Source organism: Grampus griseus, assembly GCF_964374135.1.
Source record: "Grampus griseus genome assembly, chromosome: 9".
In the NCBI taxonomy this organism is placed as follows: Eukaryota; Metazoa; Chordata; class Mammalia; order Artiodactyla; family Delphinidae; genus Grampus; species Grampus griseus.
In genome coordinates, this window is record NC_139003.1 from 91,693,778 (window position 1) to 91,721,261 (window position 27,484).

General features: G+C 38.4%; 1 protein-coding gene across 1 annotated transcript in view; it reads left to right on the plus strand.

Annotated features, from left to right (window-relative positions):
• The window catches only part of POU6F2 (POU class 6 homeobox 2), a gene marked incomplete at both ends in the record, with an annotated part of 451,154 nt that overhangs the window by 71,335 nt on the left and 352,335 nt on the right, over positions 1–27,484 (plus strand). The window contains one exon of the mRNA XM_082662333.1: positions 17,740–17,911. Within this exon, the coding sequence (XP_082518459.1) occupies positions 17,740–17,911 (172 nt within the window). The remainder of the gene's footprint in view (positions 1–17,739; positions 17,912–27,484) is intronic.

Genomic DNA, 27,484 nt, shown 5'->3' on the forward strand with positions numbered 1-27,484 from the left:
GGAATATAATAAGGATGTTTGCTCTATCATATATATTACATAATATAAAATACATATATAATTATATAAATATATGTTAATATAATTTATACCTATAAATTATATTTATAATAGTCAACATATATATTATATATAACATATTTATACACTTAACACATATATATTGCATTATGTATGGTCACACATATATATGCTACAAAAACAGACCTGAGTTTCCATTAGAAATTAGTTTTTGATGGAAAAAAAAGCATAATATGTCAATGGGTTATTTAACTACTTGTGCTCTAAAAATTGACTATTTGGGAAACTGTAAGATTTTCAGTTAATGCCACACACCCACATATATTCCAGATAGATTCTAGAATTACATTAGAAATAAAATCATAGAAAAAAACTGGAGACTATGTATGCCTTTCCATGGATGATTTCTCATAGTAAAAGCAATAGAACAAGACATAAAAGAGAGAGTTGATAAATATGACTGGATAAGAATTTTTTAAATATATTTTTAACCAACATTAATAAAAATCAAAGGGATAACAAATTCTAAAAAAAAGAAATTCTAACTCTTACAATTTGTAATCAGGAAGACTCTGCCAAATTACGTTATTTAACTTCATTCCTTTCAATTTCATAATCCATGAAATGGGCATAATAACACTCTTGGTTGTTTAGAGGACTAGAAAGAAGGTCTGGTCTATTTCTAGCATAGCCAGCACTCAACACAATAAGTGTCAGCCATTGTTTTTAATAATTATTACTATTTCTATATATCTATACAAAGTTCAGTTAGAAAAATACTTAGATCCCCAGCAGAAAGACAGGCAAAGGATGTGAGTAATTTATGAAAGAAGAAACTCAATTAGCTAATAAAGTTGAAAATTTTAGCTTTGCTAATGAGATGCAAATTAAAACATTAATAAAATGCCAGTTTCTGTCTAATAAATCAGCAAAAAATTTAAATATAATATGAAAGAGAAGCTCTCTCAGACACTGAGAGCATAAATTTTCCACCAACTGACCTAGAAGGCAATTTGGCAATGGTCCATCCTCTTTTATTTGTAATTTCACTCCTGAGAATATGTTTAAAACTGTCAAAATTTTATTTTTGTGTGAATAATTGGACACATCTTAAATCAAAGGACAGCAGAGTTTTGTGATAACCCAGCTTTATCAATGAAACTAATTTTTACCAGGTACTCCTAATACGTGTAATTTATTTACTCTTTTTTTGGTATTATACTGCTAAAAATCATACACAAAATAGAATTGAAAAAATTGAAATAAAAACAGAAATTCTAATACTTTCTTCCTGTACCTGAATGCACTGCCTTGCACTTCTCCTTGTGTGCATGTAGCCCATTTCAAAGACCACTGCCCAGAATGTTCTACAATTAGAAAAGAGTTCAGTAAGCCATGGCATCAGAGTAAATATTATTCAGCAGTTTGAAATCACAGTTTTAGATACTAATTCATTTGGAGAATATGGTTACAATATAATATAATAATGTCTGTGGTGGCAAATATAGTGCTCAGCTGTCTTACCACGTGGTAGCTGGTAGTGCTTTTTAGGTCTCTAACAAATATTTATTAAATGAAAAGTGAATTATAAAAGAAGGATACTGGGGGGGAAGGGATAAATTAGGAGGTTGGGACTAGCATATACACACTGCTACATATAAAATAGATAACCAACAAGGACCTACTGTATAAGCACAGGGAACTATACTCAATTATTTTGTAATAACATATAAGGGAAAAGAATCTGAAAAAGAATATATGTGTGTGTGTGTGTGTGTGTGTGTGTGTGTGTGTGTGTGTGTGTAAAACTGAATTACTGTGCTGTACACCTGAAACTAACATGACATTGTATATATACTATACTTCAATTGAAAAAAATGCTTTGCTGAAAAAAATACTTTCTTGCTAAAAAATGATAACCATCAAAAAGAAAAGCGGAATACTAACTTGTATATGCAATGTGGATCTGTAAACATTAACAAAGGTAACACAGATTGTATATAGACGTACTACATGTATATATGTGTGTGTACACATATATACATATACACACACATAGATAAATAACTTTCAAAGATTTCTACAATGAGTTCCATACTTCTAAAGTTCAAGATAGATATGGATAAAAAAATAGAGCTTAAAATATAGTATGACTGTCAAAATGAATGATGATGTTGAAAGAATGAAAGATAAAATCTGAAATATAGAGAATATGAAATAAATATTTAGTTCAAGACCCCAAATTTTGTGACTCAGAGGACAGAATAAGAGGAAGTTATAAAGCAGTCTCTTACTTAAAAGTTATTATGAATCTGTGCATTGCTATGGCATGCTTTCTTCTGAAATGTTGAGAAAACTTGGTAACACTTTCCTTCTTATTCTTCAGTATATACCTTTAAGGTAAGGGTTCTCGTACTTTAGTGCTCATAAGAATTTTCTGAGGAACTTGTTACAAGTATGGATTTCTGAGCCCCTCCCTCTGAGATTGTGATTTGACAGGTTTGAGGAAGGAGCCCCTCCACCGCATTTCCCCCACGTGATTCTAATCCACAGGACTTGAGCATCGCAGTTAGAGGTTGTAGAGCGGGACCAAGCATTTGCCCTGAATCGTGCAGAACCTCGGGGACCTGACGCACTGCAGGTCAGAATGGATGATAATAGAGAGGTGGGGTAGGATTGAAGTGGAGACTTAGAAAGCACAAGCTTCTTGCCAGGGCTGCCCTGGAAGCAAAGACTGCATTAAGAAAAAGGCTCTTAATGCCATTAACAGTTGAAAAGGGGGCTTTTTATCATGTGAAAGTAAGTCAAAAAGCCCAGAATGCAAGTGACCAAGTGTGTTAGAAGAGATGTGCTTTTACAGGTAGAGCAGAGGCTCCTTCCAAATTGATGCCCAGGTCGGTGCGGGAGGCAGGGGTTTGGGGGGGTTGGGGGAGGTGGAGGGGTGAGATTAATGCCCGGAGAGTCCTGTAGGTAATGTTTTTTGTACAGTCCTTAAGCCCCACTGGGATGTAACACATTTTATTTTAGCCGAAAGAAACATTCAAAGAATTTAAAGTGACTTTTCTAAAACTGCCTTGGGAGCTAGTCAGGTGTCAACAAGAATGGATTTCAGTGATGTTAGGGACCTTCCTCTTTTGGCACGTGTGACCAGGCGGACTTTGGTAATAATTTAATTCATCCTGAAGAGCAAGAAGGAAGCAGTCAGGGCAGCTTCTGCAGAGACAGGTAGAGCTGAGAGATGATTCATTTAATTAATTTCTCAAAAGAGATTAAGTTGATTTAAAGGCTGTTGGGATAAGATAGCAAGCAAAACAATGTGGCTGCAGTTTGAGTTTTCATAAGATTCAAGCTACTGAAGTGTTTTCTGGTTCCGTAAAAATAACATCTTTTATGTGGTAGACATTTTGTAATCTTTTGTTTGCAATTTAAAATTTATCCAGAAAAAGGGACAGGAGGAAACCTTTAGAGGTGATGGAATGTGTTATTGTGGTGGTGGTTTCACATGTGTCTGTGTACATCCAAACTCACCAAATTGTATACATTAAGTATGTGCTAGTTTTTAATATCGTTAAAACTAACTATACTATTGGTTTTGAGTATCAATTATATCTCAGTAAAGCTGTTAACAAATGTTTTGATCTCACGTCCGAACTACAAGGTATTTCCCTCTGTGCTTCACTTTCCTCCCACAAAAGCAGCCTTTCGAAAGACAAGTCAGATCCTGTCTCATCTTGCTCAGAACCCTCTGTGGTTTCCTCTCCCAAGTCCACACAATGGCCCAGAACCCCCCCCCCCCCCCGATCTTGCTGTTGGCCATTTCTCTGGCACCCAATTCTCTGGCCTCACCACCCACTGACCACTCATTCCCTCTCAGCCATCTCAGCCTCCTGGTCCCCTGAGGGCACTGAACAGGCTCCCAGGCCAGAGTCTTTTTCTCAGTGTCCCCTTGTGATGCTCACATGCCCCTCACCTTGCTCACGGTGGCCTCTGCTCAAGGGTCCCTTATCTGTGCGACCTCTCTGATCATCTTATATGTGACACACCCACACTCTCCCCACACTTCACTCTGCTTTATTTCTGTTCATAGCCCTCAGCACCACCCAACATCATGATGGTTCCTTATTTATTGATTTGGCTATTGTCAGTCTCCCCAAGGTATTTCAGTTACAGGACTGCCTGCATTGACCTGTCTTACTCAATGATGTGTTCCCATCACCTTGAAGAGTGGGTAGCATGGCACCCAATACTCACTCAATACATATTTGTTGAATAAATAAATAGCATTAAAAACCCTCCCAATATCAAAGTTAAATGAAGAGGAAAGAATCTCCAATAATCCTGTGCAACAACAAATCAAACTATTTTCCACTGGATTTAGAAAACTCGATTTTTAAAAATCTATCATCATTGACTATCTATTTTTATATCAAAAACTCGGGATTGTGTTTCCTAGTTGATTTCAGTGCTAATTTGAATTTACTTTTCTGCTTGTTTTTAATCAAAAAATGATTTCCTCCTGATTTTTTAAACTAAGTACTCTGCAGGTTTGATTAGAGTTTTGCTTGACATGCTAAGGAAATGAGTGCCCACAGGTGGCCCCCTCAAGATCCAGAAGCCAAGGGCGAACCTTGCAGGCAGGGTATAAATCCCACAGAGATTCCCAGCAGGACCCATCTGTTAGTGGGCATGGAGGAAAGAAGAGACACGAACCCTTGTAGCTGAAGTAGTGAGAAAGGAGAATTCAGTGACAGTCCATTTCTCATTTATTTTGTACAGGAAACAGAAAACTTTCCAGGCACAATGCATGTGCATGGGGAGAAAGCGTGCAGACGCTCAGTGGAGTAGAATGAAAGAGGATTGTGTAATGAGGCTGCATTCCACCATGGATGTTTGAGCCTTCTTGGGGCCACTGGTACCTTAATGTCATTGGGATGGACCCAGTTACATAGATTCAGGATAAGTCAGCTGGCCTTCAGTTAAAATTGTGTATTTTTAATCTATGAAACATTTGTCTAAGCAAATTAATAGCAGAAGGGTGGGATGGGGATGGAGGCTTCTAAACCCACTGAAAAGAGCCAGTTGTTTGTCAAGACTTCTGCACATCTGTTTTCTGATGTTTTTTATGCGTGTGCCTTACTGATTTGTTAAAACAGGTCTGTTTTCCTCTTGACAACACATTACCCATTCTCATTACTGTAGGTGCTTGAGGATATTAAGGAAGCAATTCTTTAAAAATACTCCGTGACCAACAGTAGTAACTCAGATGCTTCATCTGCTCCACTTGGTAGTGCAGCCCTTAAGTGCCAGTGATCCTGCGGATAGCTGTGTTGATACCTTGTTTTAGTGTGAGTCAAAAGATAGCCTGTCATCAGTTGCAGATGAGGGTTAGAAAAGCCCAGTTAAAACGCCCTGAGTGGAGCAACATGTTTATTCATTAGCATCTGTAATGATATTAAAACAGTGTGTCAAAGAAAGGGTGTTATGTGTGTGTGTGTGCGCGCGCCCGCGCGCGGGCGCGTGCATGCATGGTCCAAGTGGTTAGTATACATTGGCATTTTACAGAAAGGGAAGATAAAGGATGCCAGGAAAATGTTATATCTGTGACAGAAAGTATACAAGGCTCATAGAAGATGCCGAATACCATCCCTTTACTGATGTCTATAGATGGTGAAATTTTTGATGGTAGCAAGCGTTTCTGGATCCTTACATCCCCCATCGTCCCTTGAATAACACCTCGTACACGATGAACTGTCAGTAAATACCTGTTGAATTGCATCAGCTTTGTCCTAAATAGAACCGGATTCGGAGCCATCCCCAATCATGCAAATGAAAGAGAACATAAATAAATATTAATAAAAGCTGGCCTTGCTTTAAAATTGCCCTTGTTTCAAAGGCTAGAGATTTAAAGAAATACTCAGTTAAGTCTCTTTTTATGGTTGGGGTTAGAAACAAAATATTTTGAATAGAGGTTAATACGAGAGCTGAGGAGGGTCGGGAGAGTCCATTAAAAAAAAAAAAAAAAAAAAGGAAAAACCTCCCAGTTCCTGTATTTGTGAGAGCCCAAATCCCTAGGAATGAGAAGATTTAGCTAATCTTTCCAATCACATTCTCCCTCCCTCCCACCCCGTCTTCTTGGAATTATGTTATCTCTGCTGTCTTAAAAGCTCAGAAGCCTTTTGAATTGGAGCAGCATTCAAAGGACAGTCAAGGGTCACCCTTGGAATATTAAAGGAGAGTGGATTACAGGAGAGGGAGGAAAAAGGAGCAGCTGGTGCGAGGTGCAGCCCTGTGCAGACCCAAGGCAGAAAAGGAGAGGAAAACTCCGCAGGAGCTGGTGTTGGCCGAGAGAAACCTGCCCAGATTGCTAGGAAGGACAAGAAATAGCAAGGTAGCAACCCGTATTATTAGTCCAGCCCATGTTACTGTGTTTTGAGAGGAGAGGAAAGGAAAACACCTATTAGTGAAATCAATTAGACAATGGCCTTTTGAGCAGGGATAGAATGGCTTTTTTAGAGAACGTGGCTACGTGCTTGGAAGATTAAAAGCCAGATACTGTTATAATTCAGGGATACAACTCTACAGAACTTATAGCCCCCTGACCATTCTTAAAATAATAAGACCGTAGGATTTATAAAGCAAATTCCTTCTCAAAAGACATCAGAGTAACTTAGTTTTTAAAAATCTAACGAATTTTTGGTCTTCCATCATTTATAGATGTCAAGTCTTGTTTTGGTTTTTCAAATAAAATCAGTGAATATTTAGGGAGGGCTTATGATGTGCCAAACACCATCTTAATATTTGGAGTAGGCGGATGCAGTGACAGGCCCTTACTCCTCAGCAATGGTTACTGGGGAGGCGGGGGAGATGAAGAGGTGGATCAGGAATCCCTTTGAAAATCAGATGGCAAAATGCGCACAATGTTCACACTCTGTTAGGCGGGTGGCAGACCTAGAGCAGTATATACAGCGCTTATTACTGCTAGGCACTTGGCCTGTTCTAACCATTCTTTGTCAACTATTTAATCTGCAAAGCTATGCCACGAGGCATATACCATTATTACTCCCATTTCCTCTCAGAGAAATTGAGACTCAGGCCACAGTAAGGCCCTTGCCGCAGGCCCTTCACTGAGTAGAAAGTGACACCACTGGTGAGGCTGGCCCCAGTTGGCCCACTGTGGACCAAAGGGAGGGCATCTCTCTGCAAATTAGACCAGACAGTCCCCGACACTTTACTGCTACCTGCCGGAAAATGTCTTAGTACAGTCATTATAAAAACGTGAACGGCGCTTTCTCTGGCTGTGCGTTGCCTAGTCATACTCAGCCGGAGAAAAGCTGGACCTGCCGAGTATGGAGGTTGTGGCATGCTCAGTGAGATGTGGACCCAACCTAGAAGGTACTGCTAAACCTTCAGGTTTCAAACTGGATGTTTAGGAATGTTAGTCTGTCAGCAGGGGGCAGAATGGATTTTTCTATTTATTTATGGAACTTTGAAACTATAAGGAACTACAAGGATCGTTTCTGAATAAAAGGTTTTTCTCCTCAACTGTCTGTCTTTTGCTATTCAGAGTGGAAGAATTGAATTAGATGTGTCCACATATTTAATGGATTATTCATTTAATTCATTTCTCGGAATATTTGCTTCCGAGAAAAATGATAGAATTAGAACATTTGTAATAAAATATTTCTAATATGCTGTGTGTGTTTGATGATACTGCTCCTGAATGACCATGGGGTGCCTGGGAACGAGAGTGAATTGTGTAGGAGCAGCGTCAGAGGGAGAATCTTCTTGGTTGAACAGGAGGCATGGACAGAGCTGAGGCTGAGGCCCATGGTGGGCCGGCCATGGCCTCATCTGCAGCCACCTGAGTCCAGCACTGATGCCTTTGCTTGGTTGAGCTTATCCCCTGGACCAGACATAGCTTTGCTCTCATTCAACCTCCATCCTAAGCAGAGAAAAAGGACTTTCCTTTTCCCCTTCAGTGTTGCTATTAAATCCTTCCATTTTGTCTTTTGGTAAAACAAAGTAACACAATCATGCAAAACCAAACTCACATTTCTGGAAGCAGAATATGGGTCGGTGTGTATGTGTGTGCGATGCCAGACAGGTAAGATAGCCAAGTGAGGCCTTAGTTTCATATTGTATAGTTTCAGACGTGATTAAACGTATGATTAAAATATTAAAAATGCCAACCAAGGACAATCCTTGCCTTAACCAACCTTCCTTCCTTCCTTCCTCCTTCTTCACAATCAATCAAAACACATTTCTTGAGAGCCTTTTTTTGTATCACACACAATATTGGCGCCCAGTATTGGGGATTCTGAGACATGTCTGTCTGCAAAGGGCTCAAACATCTCAGCTGTAGAGTCTACTGCTTAAGTCTTTTGGAAAAGTAAGTGATTAACCAACCAAAAAACTGTCCTGATTTTACTGCATCTGTGATGCATGGCAAATATGTAACATGGGCGGACCTGTGAAACCCTTTCTTTAAGTACACTGAAGTCTCCATACAGAATTATCTATCTATCTATCTATTTAATGTCTATATATGTACCTCTCTCTCTCTCTCTCTCTCTCTCAAGTACCTCTTAGAATTTTTAAGATGCTAGAAAGTACGTTTTTTAGGATAATGTAGGTTGTTTTTTCTTTGTAACTCCTTAGTAACTGTACATTCAAATCTCTAAATACAAGTCCATTTCAATCTGTGTTGTTTTCTGATTAAATTCTGATACCTATTTGAAGCCGTCAGATTATAAAGAATGTATGAATATAGGGTATATGTATGCAATGTCGATACTGCTGTATAACCCCATTACCAAAAGACCAGATCTAGATGAGCCTGGATTGAACTCTTATTGATGCTTTTTCACAAAGGCAGCAGGAAATTGAATTGATGGTGCTATTAGGTTGTCAATATCAGTGTCTCCCTATCTTCCCAGATAAGTATATGTGAAGCATCACGCATACAGTCATTTTAACCTCTTGGGGGCAAAGGAGCTATAGAGGTACAAGGTGATGAGCTAGATGATGTGTGTCTATCTGTACACTAGATTCTTTGTAGAAGTCCAGAACTCGCTGACTACTGTTTGATTGATTATGTTGTTATTTCATCTTATGTTTTGCTTATTTATTTGCTTGTTTGCGTTTAAATACAGCTGTGTCTGATGCTCTAATCTTTAACTGGAGTTGTCTGTAGACCATTAGCAGAGTTAAGAGGATGTGGCACTCATGGTGGGACTTGGAGAAAGATAGAAACTCTTTCTATAGCAAGTGACGGGAGAAGGAGATTGTATGCTTAACTGAAGTTCAACAAACCTCAACAAAAAGACAAGAGGCTCTTAAACTGTGCCCATGTGTACAAAATGAAATACCATCCTCTGACACCAAAGCAAATCAGATATTTTGCAATCTTTTTCTTAATTAATTAAATTAATTTATTTACTTTTGGCTGTGTTGGGTCTTTGCTGCTGCGCATGGGCCTTCTCTAGTTGCAGTGAGTGGGGGCCACTCCTCATTGTGGTGCACGGACTTCTCATTGCGGTGGCCTCCCTTGTTGCAAAGCAGGGGCTCCAGGCATGCAGGCTTTAGCAGTTGTGGCTTGTGGGCTCTAGAACGCAGGCTCAGTAGTTACGGCGCACGGGCTTAGGTGCTCTGCGGCATGTGGGATCTTCCCGGACCCGGGCTCGAACCCATGTCCCCTGCATCGGCAGGGGGACCCTTAACCCCTGCGCCACCAGGGAAGGCCAGATATTTTGCAATCTTTTTTTTTTTTTTTTCGGTACGCGGGCCTCTCACTGTCGTGGCCTCTCCCGTTGCGGAGCACAGGCTCCGGACGCGCAGGCTCAGCGGCCATGGCTCACAGGCCCAGCCGCTCCGCGGCACGTGGGATCCTCCCAGACTGGGGCACGAACCCGTGTCCCCCGCATCCGCAGACGGACTCTCAACCACTGCGCCACCAGGGAAGCCCTGCAATCTTATTTTATCCTTCCAAGATGGTTCTGGGCATTCATCTTAACTAACTATCCCCTAGATAAAATGTTGGGGATTGATGAAGGCAATAGTGTAAGTTGCCCAAGGCATCTTCTGAACAGGGGTTCTGGACTCTATTTCACTCTGTAAATGACCATGCCTGCTCTCTAAGACACCGTGGGTCATCACCCAGTGTAGTGGGTTATGTTGCAGTGGCCTAAGCCAGATTTTATTTGCACAGTTACTGGGTTCTTTAGTGGTTGATGGCAGTCAGTAATGATTTGAGATGGGGGAGACCTTGCTACATCCCCAAAGCCTTCCTACCTGCTTATAATGAAATCAAGCTCTGAGACCAAAAGTTGCCATACATAACATAGTTATTAAATATCCCCAAATATTATTATCCCCCAAATTATTAATCATCCCCAAATAGTTTGTTCAACCTGTATGTATACTTGATAAAGTCATAGCTGTTTGTCGTTTTGGGTGAACAGAGCACATCTGGTATGGAAGGTTCATTAAAGTAGGTGTGGCAAGATTCTAGAAGCAAGATGAGTTTCCTTCACGGTCAGCATTAGGCAACTAGAACTCTCTGACCCAAAGATTGGACATGGGACAGTTTGGGGGTCAAACCTTAGGCCACTAGCCCCAAGAGCATAAGCAACAGGACTTTCTGGATTTTTAATATTCTCTGGTTCCACTCAAGGGTGGAGAACGTCTCCAAAATATTTTAGCCAATACATATATCTTGAATATGACTAATTTAACCAAGTGAGAACTCATTTCTAACCTCCATTAATGCTGATCAACAATTTCACTCAAAATTAATATAAACTGTACTAATTAGCAAAATGTAGAGTGAGGGAGTGGGGACAGTGAACAGAGGTAGCTGTGGAATTTGTGGTGGCCAAGCCTGGAGTAGGGACTTTCTGATTAAACACCAGCCCTGGAGCATGAATACTGTTTAAGGCAGCTGACCGAGCCCAGGGTAGACCTCAGGGGTCTGAAAACCTTTTCTGTAAAGGGGCAGAGAGTTAAGTATTTTGGTCTTTGAAGGCCATAAGACAGAATCTAGGCTGTCCTTAAGGAAGGGACATGACCTTGGAAAAGGCAGCTCCTGGGAAGGACTCAGGGGTGAGCCATCCTTAGCCAGCATTCTGGGCAGCTGGGAAATGAGTGCCTTGGTCCTAAAGCAGGGATCTAGGTAGCACATTGCAGCATCCACTGTAGTGTACACTTCTGGTCCAATCTGAAGGCGTGGAAAGAAAAACAACTCACAGTCCATTGGAGGCCTTAATGAGGGAAGAGGTGTGGTGAAAATGGTCTCTCTGTGTAACACTTTCTACCTTTCAAAACATATTCACATGCAGTATCTGTACATGACCTCACTCAGGTCTCATATTTTTCCCTTGAGATACGTAAAGCCATGTTGGTACAGAATCCAAGAAGAAAGAGATGGTGATTCACCGCCAGTCATGCAGATGCTAAATCAGGGGGTATCCATGAAGTCTCCTCAGTACTTCACTACTTCACTCTTGAAACCCAGCATTTATTTTGAGTTTTGAATGCCCTGCTTGATTTTCACAAATATTCATCTTCTTTATTTTGGGATGGGTTAAATAAAATGTTGGCCACACTAACTAAAAGTGGAGAGACGAGAAAGAAAAAACAGTTGTGAGTACTGGGTTGAAGTAGGCAACGTAGGTTGGGATCAGCATGTTGCTGTGAAAATCTATTGTGGGATTATCAAGGGTATACGTTTGAGTTTTGTAATTAAATTTATTGTAATGCAATTTTTTGTCTGTTGAGTATTTGCTAAAAATGTGGGATTTCCAGCTTTTCTCAGAACAGTTTTTGTTTGCAGTCTAGGAAGTGACATTTAAAATAAAATTATCAGTGGTGGGTAAATTTATGGTGTTTTTAATGTCTTGTGATCATTAATTTTCAGAATTTTCAACTATATCATACATATACATATAAAGAAAAATATGTACACATATAAAGAAAAACATAAAAATAAACTATGGGCTTATTTCCAAAAGTCAAATAGAATATCTTTTTAAAACTTATTAATAGAAGGAGGAAGTATTGCATAATACTTAGAAAAATTAGAAATTCTTTGTAACTTTTGGAGGAAAACATTCTTTGGTACATTAAATTTCATATTGAGAACTAACTTCATTAACCTTAATAATATTTGGCAACTGGTTAAAGAAAGAGAAAAATTGTTTTTTCTTTCCATGGCTAAGGTAACAGAATCCACACTTGAAGTTTCCTTTTTCCCAAACCCGCTAAGGTCAACTTTCTTCCTCTTCATTCATTTATGATTTTGATTTTTACTTCTCAGTGGGAGAAATTAAATACAAAATGTGATGCCGTCTTTGCACCTTAAATTGTCTGTAGGTAATTTGTTCTGCTGATTCCTAAATTGAAATGTAGCGTTTTAAGGGTGGGGGGAGGGAAACCCAATATACTTTTTTTTCTTTATAATGGATATAATTTTTCTATCGAGTTCTAGAAATAGATCTGTTGAGTGCAACTTTGCCCTACTCTGGCGCTTTGTGACCAAATGAATTGTTCCCTTGGATTTTTGAAGCCTGCCTGCCTGCCTATCTTATAAATATTTTCCTCAAAGCTGTTCTGATTGCCTGCTTCATAGTTGGTTTGTATGTACATAAAAATATGCTGGACTGAGTTCAAGCTCAGTTTAGAGGGGCGAGGGTATTTCCATCGTGTGGCTGCCACTGGACACGGATGTTTTGCTGAGTTAATAATAATCTCCCTATCTTTAGTTTCCCTTACTATAAAATGAGAATGATTATGCTTACAAAAACTCTGTTGGTTAAATTATTGAAGGCCTTTAGCTGAATTATATCTTTGTTTATCTGGTATTATTTTTAACAGCCTGGTAAAAGCCCAAGTCAAATTCTTTCCTTTGCACAGTGCCCTATATCTGCTCTTCAAGTAAAGGTTTTACAACAGAAATACATGGGGACATCCTTATTTAAGAATTAAAGAGTATCAGAAATTAGCACACAAAGAGTATTTACAGTTAGTATGTACTAAGCTGTGTATAACTGTATATGAATAAATGGTAAGGAATATTAATTAGGTAAAAGAATGTAAGAAGCACTAGACAGATACGTACTTGTTGAAGGCGTCTAGCCTATTATTATAGAATAGTTAAAAATTAGAACTGTAATTTACGTTAGCTGTAATCTAAGCAGGCACAGTCTAAAATGTTTCAAGAAGCACGAGATCCGTTAGATAATATACTGAAGACTAAGGAAAAGGTCTTCCATGGTCAGATAATTGTGGGAAGTGCTACCTTAGGCAGAGTTGAATTGATTTCTTTCCTGGTAGACTTTTCTGCTGTGTTTTCCACGTGGGTATGATTACAAAAATCCTTTATTGTAGAATCTCTTTTAGGACAAGTGTTCTGTGGAATGCACTTTGGAAAATACTGTTTTATTTTGACCCTTTCATTTTCCAGATGAGAAAACCGTGGGTGAGAGTGGTTAAGTGATTGCTAAGATTATGTAGAGCGTGACACTGTCTGATGTCCTCTCTACCATTCCCTGTCACCCCATGGATTTTACCTAAGCAGCGTCAGACAGAGAGGTGTTTTTTTTCTAGAGTCTGAAGAGAAGAAGATAGTATACACAGCATACTGTGGGAATTGGTTATCCAGGGTTTAACACCCTTCCCAGTCCATAATTCAAGTTCTGGGAAACCCCATGGGTTACCTAGTCCATGAGCCTCGGTTATTTTCACGCAGTAGAGGGTGCTGTATAAAAAGCTGCTGATCCTTGGAAATGAAATCTACTGGGGTTCAAAATACAGCCTCACCACTTATTAGCTGTGGGGTAAGTCACCTAAGCTCTCTGAGTCTCAGTCCTTTTTCCCTAAAATGGGGTTAATACCTTGCATACTTTGAGTGACATTAAGTATATCTGAGGTGCCTATTTGGTAAAGGCATTCAATACATGCAATCTATTTTTATTTTTTAACAATGCACAAAGGAGGTTTAAATAATTGCTGTGTGGTCTGATGCTGACTGCAGTCCTTTCATTGTAGGACATGGTGAAAATTTTTGAGATTTTGCTAATGGAATCTACATCTCTTATTTCTTCTTTTTTTACTGTCTGGCTTCTTGGGTCTCTTATGACCCTTGTGAATTCCTGTATTGGCACATGCATCTCCTATTGCTTATACTTGACACTGTTCCATCTTGGACAAGTCCCTTTCTTCAGTCAGGGCCAATGAACAAACTGCAGAGAAGTCCCAACTTCTACCACTCTAGTTGTGACAATTTCAGATTTCCAAGTAAGAAGTCTTCACCCACTATTTTTTTGCCTGCACTAGCTCTTTCTGTTCCTATCTGCTGCTGCAGCAATCCTTGTACATGTGAAAGTTGTAGCTCTCTGACATTCCTGCAAGCACCCACATCGGTGCACGTTGGAAATCCTTTCCTTACTCTGGGAGAAAGGATTTCACAGACTGACATCACGTTTGGCAGGGAGAAAACAACTTCCAAGCCAAGTGCTGCTTGAAAGAGGTACGCCCACCTCAGTCGCTTATAAGACTGTGTTCAGGGGTTACTCCTTGTGACGCAGTTTCAAATGGACCCCCCCAGTGGCTATAGCTGTGCTTAAAAGCTGTCTGCTCTCTGCCTCTCTGGGGCTTTGCTCTTTAACCATGTCATGCACATATATATGTGGCCTACAGCTGCATCATGGGAAAATGTAGAGCATTTTGTAGGATGAAAATCAGATGAGTACTTGGATGACAAACTCCTGAATTTTCAAAGCTCAGGTCACTGAGAGGCACTAGTTGGGAACCTAGCTGTGGATGAGGGTACCTAAAAGTAATTTAAAGAAGAAGAGCTAATGGTCAGTGAGTATACGCCATCTGCCAGTACATGCTTTGCACACATCAGCCAGACTGAACATCTTAAAAGATTTAAGTGCACTTGAACTTAGCAGCTGCATTTCAGCTCCTCTGTGGGATTCGGGATTCAGTTTGACCATTCACAAATAAAGCAGGAATAGAATATCCTTTTCTTAAGTCTGCCCAGGTACTCACTGATACATGCATAACCGTGTTTGGCTTATCACGAGGGTAGTGAATGTCATTGTAAACACAAGTCTAGCATTAACACCATCTTCAAAAATGCTCCAATGAGCAGTGTGGCCACAGAGACTGGGTGTCTTAAAGGCATGAGTCACACCCGCTCCTTTAGATCAGAGAGATTGCGGACTCAACCTTTTATAAAGTAAAATAAATGCACTAGAATTTAAACCTGGTCCCTTTCCTTCATGTGAAGCTATGAGGTAAGGCAATGTTTCCTTTTCTACCTCACTCTGCTCTGCTTACCGAATCAGAAGACTCCAAACACGTGGTCTTTCTTAGATACATAGGAAAGAAATTGGGGGAAATTTGGAGACTTTTGTGTCTCCTTTCCCCTCTGCCTGCCCCATTCTCCTCCCCCCAACCCCCCATTTTCAAGCGCTCCAAACCTCCACCTCCAAACACAGTAAATGAAATGCTAATCTATCACCAGCAAATTTAGGCTGACAATACTGTGAATCGACCGTATTGATGACATTGATTACATTTCAAATATTTACACTACAGTGAGACAAGCCTAATTTATTCTCTAAAGAGTTCAAGGTAGGGCTCAACCGTTTCCGAGTGGGGGAGACAATGGAGAAATGTTTGTGGTTGCTATCTGCAATAATCTGATGCTGACAGAGAGTAGTATTTTATTTAGTAATTAACAGTGTAAAGGGGAGAGAAGCTGTCATGTTGGTTCTTAAGCTGGAGAATGTGATGAAAGATGATATCTGCGATCTCATCCTTTCTACTTGTTTAGGATTGTCAGGATGAGAAATGTCAGCATTATGAAAGCTCGGCTCTGCTCTTGATATGATAAAACCCTTCAAAAGCCAGTCTTCCTCCATCCCTCGTCCCCCTCCTTTCTTGCTCTCTCTCTCTGCACTTGCTTTTTATTTATCCTGTTTTGTTAGATGGCAGAAATATAATTCTTTTCTTTCTTCCTATTATAAGCCACCATTTTTGTTTTATTATATGTTTCACAACCCCTAATGCCCCACTGAAAATTACCTTGTTAAATGACAGTGTTTCAAAGCCATGAATCCTTTCCACCATTCCCTCAGAGGTTTGAAACAGTCAACAGACTGTAAAGAATAAATAATAAAAAAGTATTGATTATTTTGATGACTGTGAGATTCAATTAAGTATTAATTTTGCCCTCCAGTGGACCTATCAAGGTATTCAAAAGGGAGGATTTGGCTCAGCTAAATGCGTGCTGAGTGCTTCAGACTTAAATAGGGAGAAAATGTGTTTACCTACAGTATTTGAAGAAGAAGTGCATTGATGCACAGAGTCCAATATTTAAGTGCTGTGCAAATTAAGCCCTGGTGACAGTGACATTGTTTTCCGTGGTATGAGTATTGACTAAAGAAGTGAATTTGATGACAGCTTAAACTATTTGTATTGATTAACATTTTCATAGATTATCATGTGTCATATCAAATTCACTTTTCAAGCATGAATACATTAAAAAAAAAATAACCCCAGGCTTACCACAACCAATGTAATGATGGGACAAGACAGCATGCGGCCCTACCTGCCCCTGCGCTGGTCACCTGTCTCCTGCTCAGGAGCCATTTAAGCATGAACTTGGCAATAAATAGCTCCCAGAACACGCAAAAGGGGCACTTCCGGCTTTTCTCTCCCTTCTGCCTCTGATACCTGTGCCACCGCAATAGCATGCGTCTTAGTTTGCAAATGGAATAGAAAGCTGCCCTTGGAAAAATATTGCTGATCCTAAAATGCCCTCCTAACGAGCTGAAGATAAAGCAGATTTAAATTATTGGGGGGTAAAGTTTGCCTTTTCGGAGGTGATCTTTGACTTCTTTTTCTTTAATGCTCTGGGCATAGGATGCTCTAGGTATCCGAATTATTGAACAGAGTTTGTAAGTATTTTTCCAATTCCTTTCAAAAACTGTAAACCAATTTTCATCTCTTTTATTGTTTGCTTTCAAATGTTCATTTGATTTGGGGTCAGCTGCAGTCCCAAATCTGGGACCAGCGAAGTCAACTTCTAAGGGTGCTGCTAGAATTTACATAAGAAATCTCTTTCATTCCATTGAAAGCCTTTGGACGACTCTTTTCTCCCTGTCTCTTTTTTCTGCTCTCGGGATAGGGTTTAATTGCTTCTCCCCCAGGGAGAGGGCTTCCTAAAATAGCCCTTGGGTCCTCCCTAGGATGCTCCTTCCTTTTGAGTCTGTTGCCGAAGTACAAACCCCGCACTTTCTTTTTTTTTTTCTCTCTTCTTGCATTCAAGACAGCACAAGGTGTAAAAACATTTGCACAAAAGCACATCCCACAATTAAAGCTGTGTTGGTTAGGTTGCTTTCAAAGAAGTTTTTTCTTTTCTCTCTCTCTCTCTCTCTCTCTTTTTTTCCTCAGAAGCCTCCTGCATCTTTCTCATGCTAGTTGAGCTTTAATAGGGTGGGGAGGAATGGAGAACTCGGATCTGTAATAGCTCTTCACTTGACTGCAGCCAGCAATAACAGCGGGAGCAGTCAGAGATAAGAGAGAGGGGAGAGAGGGAGAGTCTGTGTGTGGAAGAGAGAGAGAAGAGGAGAGGGAGACAGAGGACACGCACACACTCAAGCAGCCACTTTTTTTTTTCCTCTCCTTCACTCTTTTCCCCCATCCTAGGATCCAATGATAGCTGGACAAGTCAGTAAGCCCTTGCTGTCAGTGCGGAGTGAGATGAATGCGGAGTTGGGAGGTGAGGACAAGGCTGCTACTTCAGACAGCGAGCTGAATGAGCCCCTGCTTGCGCCCGTGGGATCAAATGACAGCGAGGACACTCCCAGCAAGCTCTTCGGTAAGTCTGTCTAGGTCTTTCATTTCACTCCTACCATGATGTCCGGAAGAGCCATCCACGCCCTCACCCCCTCCTCTTTTTTTTTTTTTTTTTCCTGTTGTTCATTCAATTTTCTTCTAAGTACCAAAGAGGACCTTGGCATCTTGGAGGGGCTGAACCACCCCAGCTGATGAAGCCAGCTGGCTGGGAGGGTGTCCTCCAAACTTTTCCCAACCAGGAACTTCCTCCTGCCCCTTTGCACTGGTCAGATATTGCTAGCGTCCCCGGGCTAGAGATCATGGGGAAAAAAAGAAGAGGAGAATCATCCTCAGGAAATCAGTTCCATTGTGAGAATTGGTTAACGTTTATTGAATAAATATCGACTCGGTTTCGGGTTGCTTCGCAGCCTTTTGTTAAGAGGAAGGAGAGTAAAGAGTTATTATCTGTAGTCAAAAGACCAGAGAGGGGAACTGAAAAATATCAATACCGGTCATTCTCTGCCAGGTAAACAAAGGTGGCTACGGGAAGGGCACAAAGACATAACATTTTGTGATCACAATTAGAATGAACATCTCTTCTTTTAAAAAGGTGATGAGGGAAGAAAATAGGTCCTTGGCATCCCTCGCCTCGGCCGCTCTCCTTTAACAGAGGTTTATAGCCTCATCCTAATGTAGAGGCAGCCCAGAACCTTTTTAGAAATCTTCGTTTCGTAAACAAGAACAAACAGAGTGCCACTCCAGCAAAGACATCTGTCATTCAAACAGATGACACTCTGTAAGCCAACTCAAGCAACTGTGATCTCTAATCAGAAAGGGGAGCAGGCTGTGTTGAGGCGCGTGACTGAGTGATGGATGGTGATAGATGTCTCTGCTGGGAAGGCACTTTATGGGATAGAGTGACATTAGGTTTTCAGAACAGTTGTTCCTGAAACACTTGCTTTTAATTATTTCCAAGTGTTTATATACTTCTGACACTAAATATATATTATCTATACACATATATAACACATACTAACCTGTTCATACATATATATACTAACCTGATATATATACCTCAGAGATATATATGTATTGATCAGGCAGAGAACAGGTTAAAAGCTGTCAAGTGCCTGAACTGTAAAGAAACACAACATCATGGCATAGACTCCTTTATTAAGAAAGTCATTAATTCAGTTAAAAACATGAGCTTAAAAAATAACTATAGAAAAATGCAGCTTAGTTTGGCAACTCTAGGCCAGCTTCAACACAGGAGTGTTCCTCTGATTTTAAATACTCAGTCAAACACTAGAGGAGTATTGCAGAGAAACTTTCTGTATCAAATTTTCTGTTGGTAAAATACTGTTTTGTAGTTAAGAGTATAGGAGATGCCAGTTTCAAGAAATTTTTTCATATGACCCTTTCTTGCAAAAGCGGCAATTCCACTTCTGACATAAATTTTCCATACCTAGGCATTAAGGTTTTAGTATTTTTACTTTAAAGAAATGTTTTGTTGTAGTCTGAGTTTTTATCTGTGTAAGAAGAGTTATGTCCTAAAACACTCATTTCATTTCAAGGGGTTAGTGAGAGAAGGCAGATAAAACTGTAAATTGCAAGAAGGCAGAAGCCATGCTCCAGCCTCTTTGATGTTGAATATACTAATACTAAGCACTCTGACTTTTAAAAAGTAATCAATTGTGAATTCAACATAACTGAAGATAATGGATTATGTGTTCCTAAACTTTGCTTGCATTTTTTAAAAGTAAATGCTTTTTGTAGACTTTGACTTAAAACCTCAACTTGTTGTTGTTGGTTTTTTTTTTCAAATAAACCAATAGAAGGATAATTAATTTGGCTTCTCAACATTTGTTTAGATTTTCCAAGGTTGAAAATTATCATAGATTTGTTATGTCACCTCTTACTGATTGGCATGTGTAGAGAAATAAGCTTAAAAAAATCCAAGGTTGGGGGCGGGTCAAAGAAATTTGAATTAAAAGTTCTTTGAAAATATATCTTAAGTGGAATCTTTACGGGAATCATAGTGTAGTTTAGAAATCTTAGCAGGTTTTAGAAGGTACTCATCTTTACTTTGGAATACTCACCTTCTGAGTTTGTGCGAGAGAATCCAGCAAAATCTACATCTTATATCTACTATTTCTTGTTTATTCACTTTTATTTGGTCTCTAGAGTGCTTTTTAAACACAATGTGAATATTTTCCAGTTTCCTGTTAGGTTAAAAGAAATCAGTAGATGAACAGTTTTGAAAACTTAAGAAAAAAAATTGGAGACAATTTGAGAAAGATAGAATAGAAAGCAGCCCAGAAGGATGCTTTTTTTTTTCTTTTTTGCAAAGTAAGCTGTGATTTTATTGTGACATTCTCATCGATGGAAAATTAACTGAATATTTATTCTGTCCATTTCATTTTACAGTAATCTTACCATTTATTATCTCATTGGTCTCTCAGGTTTCCTTAGCTACTGGTTCTATTATGCTCTCACCTTTTAATATTATTGGGACTTAGCATTAGGAACTCTAGTCTATGTAACTGGCTAAAACTTTCTAGTATAATTCTCAGAATTTTACTAGAAAGCAACTAGTTTACTACCAACTTTGGCAACAATTAATGGGTGGTAATTTAATGGATCATTATTTTACTTGACGTATGTTCAAGTTTTTTGTTTCCGTATATAGTTGTGATTATACTCTTCACTTGGTAATGAAGAATTATATTCTTCACGAATAACTGAGAGCGTCCAGGTTTATCTCTAAACAGTGCTTTTCTAACATACTCTCTCAAACCATCACTCTTACAGCATATTCATTGTATTTTTGAAAACTGAGTTTCTGGAGTGAAAGGAGCAGATTAAGACAAATTTTTTTTGTATATCTTGGTCTGTTTACTTTTGTGGAGAGACATTTACCAGTGAGAGGAGACAAGAAGAGTTCCATTTTTTATTGTACACGAAATTTCAGTATAAATGGATTTCTTTGGAGTGTAGTCCCCCTTTTGTGTCTTGTTGAAATTAGCAGTCCAGAGGACGTCTGTTTCTCTCACAGAATGGCACCTTCAGCCCAAAACTAGAGGAGGAAGGCTAAGACGGATGCCCTCTATGGATAAACAAAGGAAATTCCATTTGTTTATAAACAAATAAAAAGGAACCATTGGGCCTTTTTATGCTTCTCCTTAAATTGCACCTCTGCACTTTACAGCATCCAAAGGGAAACACACTCTGCAGAATGTTTCAGTGTTCTGAGCAGCTCAGAATAACAGAAGAAACCAGAAGCCATATGCCAGCCTAAAGAGAAAGTTCAGAAAAGGGCCCTTGTGTTTTATAAAGTAATTACATCAGAGGTAATGTTTTGCTTAACTTGAACAGCCATGGAAACTAAAGTACACTTAGGAGGGATGAATCCTCATTTCATTGAGAAATGTGTGGTTAGCTCGTTCTCTGTGATATCATTAAGTGGTACATTATTTATTCTTGTAAAGCCTGTGGAATAACTCTTCCTTTTTCAGTTCCTGACTGTATTATGCAAAGCTCTGAGCCGTAGGAAACAGTATGGAGGAGAGTAGACTTGCACGTCGGGAGGTATTATCAGAGAATCTGGTTCTGTGTCTCCCTGTGTTTCAGCTGCGTGATCAGATGAGTGATACCATGCAGGGCTGGTCATTTAATATGTGATGAGTGATGTACATATCGGAAACCACTCTCAAAACTGGCCTTTGGCAAACAGTCTCAAAGGGATGAGGTTGCTGTGTTTCTCCAGTGACGTTTATAGCACTCGTGTCAATGTGGTACTTCAGTTTTAGTTATGCCCATCAAGAATTCAGTGTTCCACATTCAGTCAAGTTGGATGCTAAAATTCAAATGGTAGCATCAACAGCTTGGTGAGGAAAATGGCCCCAGAAAGGATAAAAATAATATATATCCCTAGAAAAAATATCTGTACTAAAGTTTTCCCATGCAGTCTCAGCAGAAGAAGTGAGATCGTATAAAACATGCACTAAATATTTTCTCTCATATATATTTGAAATTCCAAAGATGATTTATTAACAGTCCTCCTCCTGGGAATATTTTTATTGTTTCAAGTTGAACCTCATGATTGCTTTTCTTCAAGTCCCAACTACCTTGGGTGGCTGGGTTAGTTTCTTAGTGGTACCACACTGCACGGGAACTGGGCACACAGCTCTAAAGCCTTGAGCTGAGACATAAACAAACAAACAAAAAACCGTTTATAAACCTTGTGCCTGAAATAAAAATTGGTGGTTGGTTTTCTCTTATGATACTGTGTTTCTCTGGGTTAAAAGAAATTGCATGCAATGATACCTGTGAGGGTGGGTATTTTCAACGTCATTTATCTGTGAACTATTGCAAAAGGGTTGAAAGTTGGGTCAGTGCTTCTTAGCTAGAAAATGCAGTATCTGTAGGGTTTTTCTTTTTCTTCCCTTTCCGTTATCTTTCTCATAGAAACATGTATTAGAAGATTTTTTTTTTTAAATTGCCATTCAGTTTGACTTGATTAGAATTTATGGCAGTGGAGTCGTTTCCAATGACAAAAGGATAAAGGACTAAATTGTCTGTCACCCCTTGAGGCAGTGGTCTCTGCAGGTCAGCGTGGAGGTCGTTGGTTGGGTGTTATAAGGACTGCACTCAGTGGTGAACGTGCCTCTTGCCTGTGCATAAGTGGAGGCCTTCATTATAGCATCACTCACTCTCTTTATTACTTTATTTAAACATCTTTCAATGCCTTCATATTTGTAATATTCTGATAAAATATGCTGGGGCCAAGTAATCAGTAATGGGGCTTAAGCCCAAGAGGGTTTTAGCTGGGAGTTGATGAGGAAAATTCCCTAGAGAAATAGATTTACTGAAAATATGAATCATGTTTCTGGATCTTTTAAAGTTTCAATATTATAGCCGTTGAAAATGCATACTATATTTTTCACTGAAGAGAGTGTGTTTTGTCAGAGAAACATTAAAACAGCATCTTTTAAAATCAACTAACTAATCCGAGTAATAGATTTGAGGCTAAACCAGTTATTTTAAAAAAAAAAAAAGAAAGAAACCAGTAGAAACCTGTATTTGTGTAAGTAAATGAGATGCATGATAAGATATTTGCCAAAAATCAATTATGGTTTCATACAAGCCCTTGTGGTGCTTCAAACAAGCCCTTGTGGTGCTGTTCTCTGACTACTGAGGGGGAAATGCACATTTAGAGACATTTCTTAACATTTAAGAAAATCTACTGCACCAAGGTATTTCTTTAAAAAGTCCAGTGTGTGTGTTTAGACAAATTTAGTTTAGTGTCCCCCACTCCCAGAAAACATTGAGATACTGCACTGATAAATAAATCCACTTTAAATAGCATTAATGTGTAATCTTGGAAATAAAAGTAAATTCTTATCAAATGGCAGTGATGTTCAGACTTCACACCATGTTCGTTACATTGAGCTGTGTTCATTTCTATGGGGCACTTTGATGGAGGGAAGTGCACAATACGTGACGTAAGATTCAGTGGGGACTTTCTCACTGCCTTCTTTTTCCATCTCTTTGCCATGCCTGGGGTACTCAGGTTAGACCTCTGTATAGAGAAGAAAATTCTGTATTGCAGTGTCTGAGGATGCTACTACCTGGTAACACATTAGTGAATCAGAATGCTGATACAGATTTACACTTTTTCTTTCATTTTGATTGCTAGGATGCTTATATTTTGTTGTCCTTGTTGTTAAATGGTGCTGTAAAAAATCTGAAAGAAGACAAAGTATTAGAAATGACACTACTCTGTACCATCATCCCTTAAAATGATCCCATTGTAGTCTTTTTATCATCTGGGATGTTTTAACTTAAAGGTTACGTGTCATCATAGTGTTTTTGTAGTTCGTCCGGCTCAGTTTATGTCATAATTAATAAATAGAGGTGCATTTCGGATTCAAGCTCCCAAGGCTCAGCCCTTAAGTAGATTGCCTTCTTTCCCAATTACCTGATTTAATGATAGAGTGAGCATTATTCTTTTTCAAGAATTGACCAAATAAATATTTTCCCCCACTTCAAAAATGAGATGTTAAGTGACTGTTGGCAGTGGACTTTGCTGGTTATTAGGCAGTAAACAGATAATTTGTGAGAGAGCAGATATTTTCTTTGATTGGCGACCTTGCTGGTTTATGTTTGGGGATTAATAATACATCAGACATTCACACATTAAAAAGAAAGTAGATGTGAAGGAGGAGGGGTAGAAGATGCAGTTCTGCCATGAGGCTGCTCCAGATTATCCGGGCCTTCCCTGGGAACGGGGGCGGTCAGAGGCGCCGGCACGCTTGCCCAAATATGCACCTGGCTCCACTTCACATGCTTCTTGATTTTCTTATGCTAAAGAAAAAGATAGCAAAGTGTTTATACCAAACTGGCACCCTGTCAGGGGGCAATCTGTGTAAAGTTTCCTGCTGTCAGGTTAATAAATTTTTAAAAAATATCCAAAGGCAGAGGTAGCTAGAGAAAGCTCATAGTAACAGTTGCCATTCTCCAGCAGATGGGTGGATGGGTTTTCTCTTTAACAGCCAACGTGGCTCTGGAATTTTCTCATTTGTTGTCTTCCTAGGTTCTATACTTCACTGGTGTTTTTGTTCAGCTTTCCTTTTATTAAAGCCATTTCAGTCTTACTTTTTAAATGTTTTCCCTTTTAAATTTACAGTATCTTTTCTTTGAAAAGGAAATAGGTGAGCATACTTTGTTTCGAGATGGTATTTTACAGTTGCACATATACCTTATGCTATGAGTCTGAATGAGGTTCTAAATCTGTCAACACTGGGCTTTTCTTTGGGAATAGCTTCACGTAATGTTTATATTAAAATTCATTCATAAAGGAGTATTTGGGCTTTGGCAATATGGGGGCTTCTGATGAGGTGTGTTTATTAAGCCTGTTGACCTGACTCAATATTTTAAATGTAAACTCCCACCTTCTGCTTCTCAAAGTCAGAAGAAAATGTATCTAAAAAAATGATACAAGTGAACTTATTTACAAAAGAGAAATAGACTCACAGACATAGAAAACAAATTTATGATCACCAAAGGGGATAGCAGGAGGTGGGGGGGAGATAAATTAGGAGCTTGGGATGAACATATACACACTACTATATATAAAGTAGATAAACAGCAAGGACCTACTGTAGAGCACAGGGAACTATACTCAATATCTTGTAATAACCTATAATGGAAAATAATCTGAAAAATAATATATATATGTACATATATATGTAACTGAATCACTTTGCTATACACTTGAAACTAATACAACATTGTAAATTAACTATACTCCAATAAAAAAAAATAACTGATATAAAAAAAAGATAGTCCACCTGAAAAATAGTCAGATTTCATACAAATATGAAACAAGGGCACACTAGTTTGGTGACATCTCACTCTATGTTGTGGCAATATTGTGATCTATGAAACATGGACTGTCTTTAATGCGAACACAGAGGTCAGGAAAAAATAACACTGAACCGCTTTTGGTTGAAGAAAGTTTGTCATTCTCAGAGAAATGGAAATTAACTTTTTGGGTAAGTGTTCAGAAATCATTCTGAAAAACTACCTAGTCAAGGCACATAGCTGCTAACTAGCTGCTAACATTCCTTTTTAATTGTTAACTGATACTTAAAAAAAAATCCTAGATGTTAGATGAATGTCTGTATTTCATCTGAGGATTTGAAAGAAAATCCATGCTCCAACTTTTCTTAGTCAAAGAGCTTTTAAGGTCCTAGAGTGGCAAGAACATACTGGTTTTTATTTTCATTGAAAACTTAGCTACCTGGAACAACATAACTAATACAGTCTGCGTCCCTTTTATTAGAGGACTGTACTGCCATCAAACCTATTTGAAAATATGAGAAAAATGATCAGATTACAATTAGAGAAACTAAGTAACATCATTACATAACTAAATACATTACATATACTAAATTCTTAAGAGGTTTGTCGTGCTGAAAACCATTTGAAAATGGGATTCTGTAATGAAACCTGCATTCCTTAAGATGGTGAATAATTAAAATAAAACCTGTTAATTTATCCTGAGAATGAGGTAGAATATTAAGATATTTTTAGGACACTCATCATGTACCAATTATACCCGACATGAAGCAATTCAACAATTTAATGAATGTATTTGTCCTGCTAGACATTGTTTGGTATTTGTAGTTTTCTGAGCATTTCTTCTTTTGCTGTGAAATAATCATATTTTCCAGATTGGTGTACTTTCCAAATATCTTATGTTATTTTCATTTCATCTTATTAATGAGGAAAAAAAAATTGTGATAAAAGTTTGTGAAAGCCAAGAAACCCATATTTAAAGATTAGTATTAATATAGTGTTTTAAAATAACAATGCACATTTTCCATTTTCTTATCATTTTCATACTTTATTTTTGTTTTCCTGTATTTTCTTTCTTAGGCACTGTGAATGCACAGTAAATAAATGTAGCACTACCCATGTAAAACATGTGTGTCTACTGTATGTTCATATTTTCTCCTGTCTTCATGTGACACTTCAAATTGTCTTGCTAAATTTGTTGTATGAATGTATTTTCTCTATCATAAAATTAAAGAAGTCTAATTTATAATAATAAGCTTTTAGTTCACTCTATCCATACATCACTTAAATATACTTCTCCTATGTATATTTAAAAAAAGTTTCCAGATAAACGTAATAAAATTAATAGCTTGCCAATAAAGGACAACTAGTTATATTATAGTATTGCTTCAGGCATAGTTGGGCTTAATCCAAGTTCCAGTATCTTCTTTGAGGCTGCTATTCACTGAGCAGAGGAGACAACAGGATTTCTTAGATACTGTGCAGTTTAATTCAGTAAAGAGATTTGGGGTTTTCTGCACAGTTTGATTTATATGGAATAGATATACATTTTTAAAACATACAAAACTTGCCCATGCTAGAGAAGATGCTAAATTTTGGGAACTTAAATATTTGTCTACTTGTGGGATATGCATACATTACAATATAAACATTTCTTTTTCTTTTTTTAAGTAAAAGGCATTGGTGCAAGAGTTAGTAAGCATAATTTTGGTTACACATTCCTGTAAAAATTCCATGTGCCTAAATACACATTTACATATACACATATCAAGATAGGATGGATGGTTGATATGATTTAAAAAAATCATTTTTGAAACATTTGCTGTTAAAATAGTGTGGTGTAATTAATCTCCTTTTGCAGTTCTTGATGGCCATATATGTGGTGATTTGTCTTTTACTATCAATATGGCAGGATTTTTTTCGATAAATTAATGGTTTGGGGTTATCGCACATCACTGTTAAGGTAGAAGAGGAGCTAAAGGATTAATTTGATTTAAAAATGCAAACATTTGAAGCTACTTAAAAAGCATGAAAAATTATTATTGCAGAGTGAATTTTTGCCAAAACCAACTGAAGGTAGAAGAAAATAAAAAATCGAATAGAAAAACACATTTTCCTGTATTAAAAAATGTATAGACGCAGAAGTGGTCTGTGGGGTGAAATGCCCTTTTACAAACCTGCATTTTTTTCTTTAGTATATCTAATTTCTTTTAGCAAAATAGAAATATGTCCAAAAGGAAATATCCAGTTTTCA